The sequence below is a fragment of the Microcaecilia unicolor genome, chromosome 8 (genome assembly GCF_901765095.1).
Source record: "Microcaecilia unicolor chromosome 8, aMicUni1.1, whole genome shotgun sequence".
In the NCBI taxonomy this organism is placed as follows: Eukaryota; Metazoa; Chordata; class Amphibia; order Gymnophiona; family Siphonopidae; genus Microcaecilia; species Microcaecilia unicolor.
This window is the reverse complement of record NC_044038.1, coordinates 155,245,424-155,258,576: the sequence shown is the minus strand read 5'-3', so window position 1 is coordinate 155,258,576 and position 13,153 is coordinate 155,245,424. Positions and strand designations below refer to the sequence as shown.

Genomic DNA, 13,153 nt, shown 5'->3' with positions numbered 1-13,153 from the left:
AAGCACAAACTATTATCTATGGAAGCCTTTGTTCTACAGGCACAAAACGAAAAAGCAACAACATTCCTACACTAGTAAAAAAAAAGACATTCTCTCTCTGGATCCTCATCCAACTCATAAGATGGATACGTCACAATAGGTGGGAGGGACTTGAGGCGGTCGCAAGGCCTAAACGTCACGAACTATGGTCACGTGACGGAGAACGACGGAACGCACAGGGTCAGAGGGCAAGTTCCCTAGTCAAGATGGCGTCTCTGCTTCAGTCGGACCGAGTCTTATACCTCGTCGATGGCGAAAAGAAAATCAGGGCGCCCCTTTCGCAGCTCTATTTCTGCCGCTACTGCAGTGAGCTGCGATCGCTGGAATGTGTGTCGCACGAGGTGAGAGGCGGCTTAATTTTTCACAAGATGAAGTTCGGCTGTCTCATTGCTGGTCAGGGGGACGGACTGGTGACGAGGTTGACTAGCAGCTACGCCCTTTCAATGTCGACTGGCTGCGTTGTCTTGTCAGTTTAAAACATACTGCATTGTGTTTGGTTGTTAACATGCGGGGAGTGCTTTAAGGTGGACGTTGATTGGTAGGATGTAGCCAGGCGCTTCTATGGATTAGCACGGAGCTCTGTCCTGTATCATTAATTCCTTATTGACTATCCTCCGGGGGGGAGGGGGTGAATGGGGTTCTTTCCCCGTACCACCACAGCCCTTTTGATTAATTAAAGGGGAGTGGGAAGCAGGAGGTTAGTAAATCACCTGTGGTTGAATGACCCCTATGGATTCATTTTTTTGTGAATATGAAAGCAGTATAGTTATGGAAGAAGAAATAAAATGTATTTTATTTTTCTGACGATCTAGTGCCTAGGCCTGGTTTTGAACTCGCATCCCAAAGCAGTGTTGTATTTTTGGTCTCTGATTCTGCCCATTTAAATTAGCGATACAACGCCCATAGTGCATACTGATGGGGTTGTGAGACGTTTAGGACAGGTCTACAATCTCCCTCTTGAATTTGGGTAACTTGGAAGGTCTATGGTAGCTGCATTCTGTTAGGGGGTCTTTTACTAAGCTGTAGTAGCATTTTTAGCTTGCTTAAATGGCCGTTATATGCCTATGGGCGTCTGGGCGTTTACTTCCCAACTGATTTACACCACAGCTCTACCGTGGCTTAGTGAAAGATTCCCTTAATATGAACACCCCAGAATTCCAGTATACAAAAACAATAATTCATTGGGTGGTGGTGGGGGGGGAGGAGAGGGAAACACAGAAAAGGACAAAATAAAAAGAGAGCCCGCTGAATATGTGGCTAACAGAACAGTTTCTCACATGTTCTCTCACAGAGGATATAGAGTAGTTACTCACCTGTAACAGGTGTTCTCCGAAGACAGCAGGCAATATATTCTCACTGATGGGTGACGTCACGTCGGCCCGGAGGACTTTCCAGCAAAGTCCATGACAAAAACAAAAATGTCTCCCGTCGCGCGGGTGGATGTAGTGCGCATGCGCGCGTCCACTTTCCCCGCCCGTCGCGCGGGCACATTCCTCAGTTAATTACCAGAATTAGAGGAATACAACTCCAAAGGGGAGGTGGGAGGGTTGTGAGAATATATTGCCTGCTGTCTTCGGAGAACACCTGTTACAGGTGAGTAACTACTCTTTCTCCAAAGACAAGCAGGCCAATATTCTCACTGATGGGGTATCCCTAGCCCCCAGGCTCACTCAACATAACAAAGAAAGGTCAATTTGGTCCCGCAACGGCGAGGACAAAAAACAGAATTGACCTGAAACCAAATTCAACTAACTGAGAGTGCAGCCTGGAACAGAACAAACATGGGCCTAGGGGGGTGGAGTTGGATTCTAAACCCCAAACAGACTGTCGCGTCGGCTATGCTGCTGAAGGCAGTAATGTGATGTGAATGTGTGGATTGAAGACCATGTCGCAGCTTTGCAAATCTCTTCTGTGGTGGCTGACTTTAGATGAGCCAGTGACGCCGCCATGGCTCTAACATTATGAGCCGTGACATGGCCATCCAAAGTCAGCCCAGCTTGGGCGTAAGAGAAGGAAATGCAATCTGCTAGCCAATTAGAGATGGTGCGTTTTCCGACAGCAACTCCCCTCTTATTGGGATTAAAAGAAATAAACAGATGGGCGGACTGTCTGAAGGGGCGTGTCCGCTCCACGTAACAGGCCAGTGCTCTTTTACAGTCCAAAGTGTGCAACTTGCTTTCGCCCGGGCTCATGTGAGGGGGGGGGGGGGGGGAAAAATGTTGGCAAGACAATTGACTGGTTCAGATGGAACTCCGACACCACCTTCGGTAAAAACTTCGGGTGCGTGCGGAGGACTACTCTGTCATGATGAAAGACAAGGAATGGTGCATGAACTACCAGGGCTTGGAGCTCACTGACCCTACGAGCTGAAGTAACAGCCACCAAGAAAATGACCTTCAAGGTCAAATACTTCAGATGACAGGAATCCAGTGGCTCGAAAGGAGTTGTCATCAGCTGGGTGAGAACGACATTGAGATCCCATGGCACTGGAGGAGGTTTGACAGGGGGCTTTGACAAAAACAAACCCCTCATGAAACGCATGACTAAAGGCTGTCCAGAGATAGGCAAGCCATCCACATGAGAATGATAAGCACTGATTGCGCTAAGATGAACCTTAACCGAGTTGGTTTTAAGACCAGACTCGGATAAATGCAGAAGGTACTCAAGCAAGGTGTGTGCAGGACAAGAGAAAGGATCTAGACCGTTGCTGTCACACCAGACGGCAAACCTCCTCCATTTAAAAGCGTAACACTTATGTGTGGAATCTTTTCTGGAAGCAAACAGGACTCTGGAGACACCCTCAGAGAGACCAAAGGAGGCAACCTCTATGCTCGCAACATCCAGGCCGTGAGAGCTAGAGACCGGAGGTTGGGATGTAGAAGCGCCCCCTCGTTCTGAGTAATGAGGGTCGGAAAACAGTCCAATCTCCATGGTTCTTCTGAAGAAAGCTCCAGGAGAAGGGGAAACCATATCTGACGGGGCCAAAAAGGCGCTATCAGAATCATGGTTCCCTGGTCCTGCTTGAGTTTCAGGAGTGTCTTCCCCACTAAAGGGATGGGAGGATACACATAAAGGAGTCCTGTCCCCCAAAAAAGGAGGAAGGCATCCGACGCTAGTCTGCCGTGGGCCTGAAGTCTGGAACAGAATTGAGGAACCTTGTGAGTGTCCTGGGAAGCAAAAAGATCTATTGATGGGGTTCCCCAAACTCGAAAGATCTTTTTGGCAATAGTCATGTTCAAGGACCACTCGTGAGGCCGCATAACTCTGCTCAGCCTGTCGGCCAGACCGTTGTTTACACCGGCTAGATAAGTGGCTTGGAGAAACATTCCGTTTTGATAGGCCCAAAGCCACATCTGCACGGCCTCCTGACACAGAGGACGAGATCTGGTACCCCCTTGCTTGTTGGTGTAATACATTGCCACTTGATTGTCTGTCTGAATGAGAACAATTTTGTTGGCTAGCTGATCTCTGAAGGCCTTCAGAGCGTTCCAGATCGCTCGTAATTCCAGGAGGTTGATCTGGAGATGCCTCTCCTGAAGAGACCAAGCTCCTTGAGTGTGAAGCCCATCTACATGCGCTCCCCACCCAAGGAGGGATGCATCCGTCGTCAGCACTTTTTGGGGCTGAGGAATTTGGAATGGGCGTCCCAAGACCAGATTGGATCGAATGGTCCACCAACTGAGGGAATTGCGAAAATTGGTGGACAACCGGACAACATCCTCTAGATTCCCTGTGGCCTGAAACCACTGAGAAGCTAGGGTTCATTGAGCCGATCTCATGTGTAGACGTGCCATGGGTGTCACATGAACTGTGGAGGCCATGTGGCCCAGCAATCTCAACATCTGCCGAGCTGTGACCTGCTGAGATGCTTGTACTTTGGAAACCAGAGACAGAAGTCTGTCTGCTCTGGGTCCTGGGAGATAAGCACAAGCTGTTTGTGTGCACAACAGAGCTCCTATGAATTCCAATTTTTGAGCTGGGACGAGATGGGACTTGGGATAATTGATGACAAACCCCAGCATCTCCAGCACCTGAGTAGTCATCCGCATGGACTGCAAAGTTTCTTGCGGAGAGGTGTTCTTCACCAGCCAATCGTCCAGATAAGGGAACACATGCACTCCCAGTCTGCGTAGCGACGCTGCCACAACTGCCAGGCACTTTGTGAAAACCCTGGGTGCAGACGCCAAGCCAAAAGGCAAAACACAGTACTGAAAGTGCTGTGATCCCAGCCGAAATCGAAGATACTTCCTGTGAGCTGGAAGTATCGATATGTGAGTGTAAGCGTCCTTCAAGTCCAGAGAGCATAGCCAATCGTTCTCCTGAATCATGGGTAGAAGGGTGCCCAGGGAAAGCATTCTGAACTTTTCTTTGACCAGATATTTGTTCAGGGCCCTTAGGTCTAGGATGGGACGCATCCCCCCTGTTTTCTTTTCCACAAGGAAGTACCTGGAATAGAATCCCAGCCCTTCTTGCTCTGGTGGTACGGGCTCGACCGCATTGGCGCTGAGAAGGGCGGAGAGTTCCTCTGCAAGTACCTGCCTGTGGTAGGAGCTGAAAGACTGAGCTCCTGGTGGGCAATTTGGAGGTTTGGAAATCAAATTGAGAGTGTACCCGTACCGGACTATTTGTAGAACCCACCGATCGGAGGTTAAGAGAGGCCACCTTTGGTGAAAAAATTTTAACCTCCCTCCGACCGGTAGATCGTTCGGTACAGACACTTTGACTTCGGCCATGCTCTGCTGGAGCCAGTCAAAAACCCGTCCCTGGTTTTTGCTGGGGAGCTGCAGGGGGCTGCTTCGGTGCCCGCTGCTGACGAGAGCGAGCGGGCTGGGGTCGAGCCTGAACCGGCTGACGGGAATAAGAAGTGTACCTACGGTTCCTAGAAGCGTAAGGAGCACTTCTCTTTCCCTTAAAAAACTTCCTAGCAGTGGAAGTGGTTGCAGAAGGCGCCCGGCGGGAGAGAGAGTCCATAGCGTTATCACGCTGGTAGAGATGATCAATCATCTCTTCTACCTTCTCTCCGAAAAGGTGATCCCCCGGCATGGGATATCTGCTATTTTCCGCTGAGTTCTTTCCTCCAGGTTAGAGGCACGCAGCCATGCGCATCGCTATACCTTGAGCAGAAAAGCGAGATACTACATCGCAAGTGTCAAAAATGCCCCTGGACAGGAACTTGCGACACGCCTTCTGCTGCCTGATCACTTGACGAAAGGGTTCGGCTTTCTCCTCAGGGAGTGTATCTACCAAACTCTCAAGTTGCCTCACAGAGTTCCGTAAATGAATACTCGTGTAGAGTTGGTATGACTGGATCTTGGTGGCGAGCAGACCAGCCTGATACGCCTTCCTCCCAAAAGAGTCCAGAGTTGCAAACTCCCGCCCCGGGGGCGCCGAGGAGAAGTTCCTGGAACTCTTGGCTCTTCTGAGAGCGGAATCCACCACCGCTGAATCATGAGACAATTGGGTCTGCATGAGACTGGGTTCCCCGTGGATCCGGTATTGGGACTCAACTTTTTTGGGGACGGTTGGGCTAGAAAAAGGCTTCTCCCAGTTCCTCAGCATAAGTTCCTTAAGAGTCTCATGAAAAGGAACTGTGGCAGAAGATGAAGGTGGAGATGGATAGTCCAGAACCTCCAACATTTTGGCTCTGGGCTCGTCCACAATTTCCACGGGGAAGGGGATGGCCTCAGACATCTCCTGAACAAAAGATGTAAAAGACAAGCTCTCGGGAGGAGACAGCTGCCTTTGTGGCGAGGGAGTGGAGTCAGATGGAATACCTTGAGAATCCTCGCCAGAGAACTCCCCATGTACTCCTTCATCGTCCTCAGATGAGGTATCATCAGATGGGGCTAGAAGCTCAGACAGAGCCGCCCGGATCTGAGCCCGTCTCGACGAACAGGCTTGACGGCCTCTATGATGGTGCCGAGAAGTTGATGGTCCCTGAGACTTCGGAGAAGCTTCCTGCTCCGACGTCTCGGGAGAGTCAACTCGGGAAGTCAAAGACACCGGCGCCGGAGGCGGTACCGGTGAGACAGACCTCACCACAGGCTGAAGGCCTGATGCAGAAACATTCGGCATCGGCAATGCCGAAACCTCCGACGCCGTCGGTACCGGTGCCTCTGAAAGCATCGACACCGGCACCGCCGACGCCGTCGGCACCGACAACCTCGATGCCGACTGCCACTGCTGCATCATGTCCATAAAAAATGGGAACATGGCCTGCATACGCTCATCCAGAGTTGGTGCCGGAAGATGCTGCGGGGTCGGTTGAGGCATCGGAGGCAAAGTCTGCTGAGGTTGGGGAGTGGGGACTCGGCTGCCAGTGACCCCACGCGTCGGAACCTCAGTTATAGAGGGAGAGCGGTCCTCTCGGCACCGACGCTTCTCGGGTATCGAGTGAATCGATGACCCGGAGCTCCCGGTGCCGTGTCTCGAAGGAGACCGACGACGATGCCTCTTGGCCTTCGCCCGACGCATGTCGTCGAGACTCCTCGGCACCGGAGAAGAGGACGTGGAATCCACACGTCTCTTTGGGGCCGGGTCCGACGCAGGACGGTCCCGGGGGGCCTGCAAAGCAGGAGGCGCCGAGGCGGGTGGAGACCCACTCGATGCATCACTGCTCCCAGCGTGCATCGGTCGAATGGCAGCCTGTCCCCGGTCTCCCGGTGCTGACGCTTCCTTCGACGTCGACCTCGACGACGCCGGACCTGAAGACATCGTCCTCGACGGCACCGACTTCACCGGCACCGACTTCCCCGGCGCCGATTTAGTCGACGGCGCCGACGCCGAAGCACCGGGCCCAAAAATCTTTTCTCTCTGGGCATCTCGAGAGAGCAGTGTCCGCTTTTTCATGGCGAGACACAATTTGCAGCTCTCCGAGCGGTGGTCCGGCCCAAGGCACTGAATACACCACGAGTGTGTGTCAGTGCCAGAGATGGCCCGATGACAGCGGGCACAAGGCTTGAAGCCGCTGGGCGTCTTCGTTAACATCTCGGGAAAAACTGTCCCTGCCAAATCAAAAGACGCGATTGTGTCAATAAAAAGATGGACACAGAAAAATAAAAGAAAAAACGGGAAAAAAATAACCCGACCGAGCGATTTAAATAAAATCGCAGGCTAAAAGAAAGGAAACTTAATAAACGAAAAAATATCTAAGATAACTAGAAAGGATACTTCGTTTTCTTCTTGAATCTTCACCTCCGGGCAGAGGAGGAACACGAAGACGAAGGTCGAGCTCCGTGTCACCTCAGACGCGGAGAAGAAAAAACTGAGGAATGTGCCCGCGCGCATGCGCACTACATCCACCCGCGCGACGGGAGACATTTTTGTTTTTGTCATGAACTTTGCTGGAAAGTCCTCCGGGCCGACGTGACGTCACCCATCAGTGAGAATATTGGCCTGCTTGTCTTTGGAGAAGTGGTAATACACATCCCTTACCAACAAATCTTTCCTTAGTAAATTTCTTCACCTGCATAGAAAGAAAAAATACAAGTTATTCATTTTAGAGAAAACTTAAAAAATTGACCTCTTTGGTCATGAAATCCTGCCTAAATATCAAAAACTCCTTATCTTGTGTGTCTTTACAAAAAATCTGAATAAGCTCTTAACATTTTGGCCATAAAACACTTTTTTTTAAAACTTAACAAGGAAACCCAGTTTTTAATGGACTGCAAGGCAAATTTGATCCCTAGAGTACTCTTAACACTTCAGTCCAAATTATCCAGTGTTAAAATCTACTAAACTTTCCACATTGACCTTTGTTCTCCATCCTCTTACAGGATGGGAAATAGTTTTGTGAAAGAGCCCCAGCTGGATGTTTCAGGACTTTGACAAATTCATTTTTATCATCTCTTATGAAGCCACCACGTTCTTAAGAAAATTAACAAAATGCAAGATTCTTCCTCCCACAAAATTCTCCACATTTTTTTACTCCATAGCATCAGATGGTCATTAACAAGTGAAGCATTTGTAGCATGAAGCAAAGGCATAGAAGATTCAAATTTCTGTAAATAATCACCCTGTATGACAAGGGTTTTATTCTGGTCTGCCATTTTAACCAACATTTCAGAAGTTTCCATGTGAGAAACCAAAGCCCAAAAGTCTCCCAAAAATGATTTCAGAAAAGCAATTGGTTTGGAAATAAGACAAATTTGAGCAAGGGCAGGGACCGAAGAAGTAGCTAGATTTTGCAATAGTCACAAACCTGTTTCCCTCATCACTCAAGGCAGGTAAGACTACCTCATCCTTCTGTCCCAATCCTAGACTGATGTTGGCCTTGCTTCTGTGGTTCCACAGCTGCTTCCTCCAATTCTGTGATCTTACCTCTGGCACTAAAAAAACCCTCAACTATAAACTAGCTACTTGTTTGAATGGCAGAGTTATTCCACTGAAACTCAGAAACCTCCAGGCATGAGGGGCTATTCTCCACCCGACTTTCTGCCTTCCATCGTGACTGGGGGGTTCTCTGCTGGATAAATTAATGTGAATGGTGGCAAGGGTAGAGATCCCAGGATAAGTGCTGACTCTACTTTATTTTCCCCATTGCCACTCTTTATTCTCTGATGCACTTCTCAGAAAAGTTCTCAGGCACAGTTGGCTGCTGTCAGCCATCTTGACTTCTCCATTAAGACTAATTATTTTGTCCAGATGCTGAAAGCTTGCCTTTTGTTTTACTATTCTAGTAACTTGGGTAGATGCGCCTACAGATTTCCGTATGGAACCTGTTACTCGGGCCCTCTTCCCCCTATGTTTTAATCACTAACTACAATGTTCCATTCTCATGAAATTTAGCTTGTCTGTGGTGTATGCCTGTTGGCAGTGTACTCAAATTGGAATGTGAATAGTGAACCATCTCTTCCGTTGCCAACATGATTCAGCAACAAAACAAAGAAAGCTGACAAAATAGGGAATACACAATTAGAAGCTGATTTCAGTAGTTTTGACTCAATGACGCTTCAACTGTCACATTAACAATTTGCCTACTGGAGTGTAGGTGGACTACCGCATGATCTTAGGATTTTTGATCAGTTAATAAGTATGGCATTGTCTTCTTTAACATGAGCCAGGCTCGGTGTTACTGACGTCTACACTGATAAGTGCTTTTAGGATCTGATGAATTTTTGACTAGGTACACTTCCTCTGTGAAAGGTGGTGTGGATTGGAAGAATGAACTACACGTCTAGAAAGTATTTCAGACTCTTGAGATCTTATTCTCTTAATGACACTCCCAGTCACTGTGAACAAGTCTGCACAGGCCTTGGTTTTTGCTGTTGTAATTAAGTAACAATTAAAGCATTATGTATGTATGGTGAAGTTTTATAATTATCCTATTAACAGTGCTTTTCATTTTATAGAACTTCAACTGGAAGAATGGTTAGAGTCTGGATATTGTGTTTGATGCATCAAATGTGCATTTCAAATATAATCTTATCAACCAATGAGCCTCAGAATATGAAGCACCTATAGCTATAATTAGCTGCATGGTTACCGTATGGGAAACATGTGAGCTCTTACCGTTAGGTCAATGGCTGGCGGGAAGGGCTCAGTCATAAATAGGCGCGCACTAGTTTTAAGTTTTGTGCATGCCTATTTCCCGTCCCATTACAAAAATGGCCTTTTTCCCAGCCATGGTAAAAATTGGCCCAGCGTCCACCAAAAAGATGCGTCCACACTACCGCAGGCCACTTTTTACCACAGCTTTGTAAAAGGACGCCAGACTCATGTGGCGCCTTGTGAGTCCACTTGATATTCTATCCTAACCTAAGGAAGAGGTTGTTAGCCCCTGATAGCTAGTTAAAAATGTATTATGTTAATCCAGTAAAAAGACATCACATTATAATCTTGTTTACATAGTAACATAGTAGATGACGGCAGATAAAGGCCTGTACGGTCCATCCAGTCTGCCCAACAAGATAAACTCATATGTGCTACTTTATATGTGTACCTGACCTTGATTTATCTTTGCCATTTTTGGGACATAGACTGTAGAAGTCTGCCCAGTACTTGCTGCGCCTCCCAACCACCGGTGCTACCACCCAATCACCGCTAAGCTTCTGAGGATCCATTCTGAACAGGATTCCTTTATGTTTATCCCATGCATTTTTGAATTCTGTTACCGTTTTCATCTCCACCACCTCCCGCCAGAGGGCATTCCAAGTATCCAACACTCTCTCTCTGAAAAAATACTTCCTGACATTTTTCTTGTTTGCCCCCCTTCAACCTCATTTCATGTCCTCTAGTTCTGCCTTCCCATCTCCGAAAAGATTTGTTTGTGGATTGATAACTTTCAAATATTTGAACATCTGTATCATATCACCCCTGTTTCTCCTTTCTTCCAGGGTATACATGTTCAGGTCAGCAAGTCTCTCCTTATATGTCTTGTAATGCAAATCCCATACCATTTTTGTAGCTTTTCTTTGCACCGCCTCAATTCTTTTTACATCCTTAGCAAGATACGGCCTCCAAAACTGAACACAATACTCCAAGTGGGGTCTCACCAATGACTTGTAAAGGGGCATCAACACCTCCTTTCTTCTGCTGGTCACACCTCTCTCTAGACAGCCTAACAACCTTCTGGCTACAGCCACCGCCTTGTCACACTGTTTCGTTGCCTTCAGATCCTCAGATACTATCACCCCAAGATCCCTCTCTCTACCTGTACATATCAGAATTTTACCGCCTAACATATACGTCACCTGTGGATTTCTACTCCCTAAGTGCATCACTTTGCATTGAATTTTAATTGCCAAACCTTAGACCATTCTTCTAGCTTCTGCAGATCCTTTTTCATGTTTTTCACTCCCTCCGGGGTGTTCACTCTGTTACAAATCTTGGTATCATCCGCAAAAAGGCAAACTTTACCTTCTAACCCTTCAGCAATGTCACTCACAAATATATTGAACAGAATCGGCCCCAGCACCGATCCCTGAGGCACTCCGGTACTCACCTTTGTTTTGCTTATAATTTATTAGCCTTTTTATCTGTTGAGTCTTGGAGGCCTTGTTGTGAAAATGGAAACACTTCAGAACATTGCTTCAACACAAACTCTTACTAGAGAGCTTAAGTAACTCAGGACATTTCTTACAGTCTTCGGTATAGCAAAAGATGATTGCATTTTCAATTGTAGAAGCAGTTCAAGGATTAAGGATCAGGATATATGTAAAGACAGTCTCAGTGAAAATGAGGAAAGCATCATTACTAAGAAGGCAGTGAATGTTTGTAAAAGCTGCCAGTAAAGCTAGAAAATTTGAAAAAAATTCAGATGGATGTGAGGCAAATTAAAAAACGGCAGTTCCATGGGCAAAAAGAGGTAGCTGAGCAGAGAATTGAATAGGGTTTTCATAAGTACATAAGTGTTGCCATACTGGGAAAGACCAAAGGTCCATCAAGCCCAGCATCCTGTTTCCAACAGTGGCCAATCCAGGTCACAAATACCCGGCAAGATTCCAAAAATGTACAAAACATTTTATACTGCTTATCCCAGAAATAGTGGATTTTCCCCAAGTCCATTTAATAACGGTCTAAGGACTTTTCCTTTAGGAAGCCGTCCAAACCTTTTTTTAAACTCTGTTACCTGGGCAGCAACAAATGGACAAACTGGGAATGATGATGTCATTTATCTGGCAAAAATTACTGTATTAGTTTTTGGCTTCCCAGCCTTCTGGCTTTCTGGACATAAAAATATATATATGCGTTTTTCAGTTTGTGTATAAGGAGGAAACTTTTTTTTTTTTTTTTTTAACTTTGTACCTGCTCAAAGTTATTAGAAGCCAAGGAAATTGAATATTTGTGCTTTATTTTCCTCTGGCCATGTCTGACACACTTGGAATATGTATCTGTATGTTTGTGTTTTCCTATACTTGCCCTGTTTATTGTTTCTTCTTGTGATACGGACGATTAGTACACTTTCCTATCAAAAAAAATGGATTTCTACTTTCAACCAATTGAATTTGTAATGCGCACCGCCTTTCCTTGCTTATAAGAAAGGAGGTATAGTAAATTGCAATCAACTTTATTTAGAAAATTAATACAGGGAGCTTAAATTTTATCTTAGCAAGTCTAGAGAGTCAAGGACTGCTAAAACAAAGCCACTTAGCCGACGAGAAGTCCTTATTCCATTATCAGTTTTAAATAAATATTCACTACGAGTTTCCTAAAAGGAATTTCACAGGATGCTGTGGTAATGCCACCTCATCTCTTGATGTTTAAGTACAGTGTGATGGGAGATCATTTAAAGCCAGGGTTTAGTATTTATTTGTGTGGCTTTTGAAAGCCCGGGAAGGGTTGCTACTGTCTGAACTTCACATTTTGATGATTTAAACCATACGTATTCTTAGCCATGCTTGATTAACAAGCAAAGCAAACACAGGGTGGAAGAGAACAAAGTCCAAGTGACCAGCCCAAACACAGAAGTAAGAGCGCTGACCAAAGTTTATTGGGACCCTACACAGTCCGTGTTTCGGCAGGAAGCCTTCTTCAGGGGTCGATAAACGAATCTTCTGCTAAATCTGGAGTGCTAGCGAAGCACTAGTATGAGGACGCGGAGTCCACAACCGTGCTGAAGGACACAGCCAAACTGTCCTCATACTCGTGCTACGCAAGCACTCCAGATTTAGCAGAAGATTTGTTTATTGACCCCTGAAGAAGGCTTTCTGCTGAAACATGGACCATGTAGGGTCCCAATAAACTTTGGTCAGAGCTCTTACTTTTGTGTTTGGGCTGGTCACTTGGACTTTGTTCCCTTCCACCCTGTGTTTGCTTTGCTTGTGTTATTGTGGAAGGAGTGGACCCCCTTTTCTCCTTTGTTTCCATTGATTAACAAGTTAGCGTGCTAAATGGTATCTTGGAATGGTGGTTGGGACAGGAGTTCTACCACTTGAAACGTCTGCTAATGTCTCATTTACCTCGGCAAAGAATGGAACGTTAAGTTGTATTTCAAAACCCTCGGAAACAATCTTTGTTGTAACTGATAGCGTTCTGAAATGAGTTACAGAAGTTGTGTAGCGTACTGCTATAAGTAGGTGCACTTAACTGTTGACACATCAGTGTCCTTAAGCAGTTATAGAATGGGCACTAAGTGCCCCCTTTTTTGGGCCTAAAATGAGGCATCAATTTATAG

At 46.6% G+C, this 13,153-nt stretch overlaps 1 protein-coding gene across 1 annotated transcript in view; it reads left to right on the top strand.

The window, feature by feature from the left end:
- The first annotated feature begins 217 nt into the window (after window positions 1-217).
- Window positions 218-13,153, top strand: part of DCTN4 (dynactin subunit 4) — a 62,625-nt gene continuing 49,689 nt past the window's right edge. Inside the window, exon 1 of the mRNA XM_030211982.1 lies at window positions 218-380. Within this exon, the coding sequence (XP_030067842.1) occupies window positions 246-380 (135 nt within the window). The 5' untranslated portion in view covers window positions 218-245. The remainder of the gene's footprint in view (window positions 381-13,153) is intronic.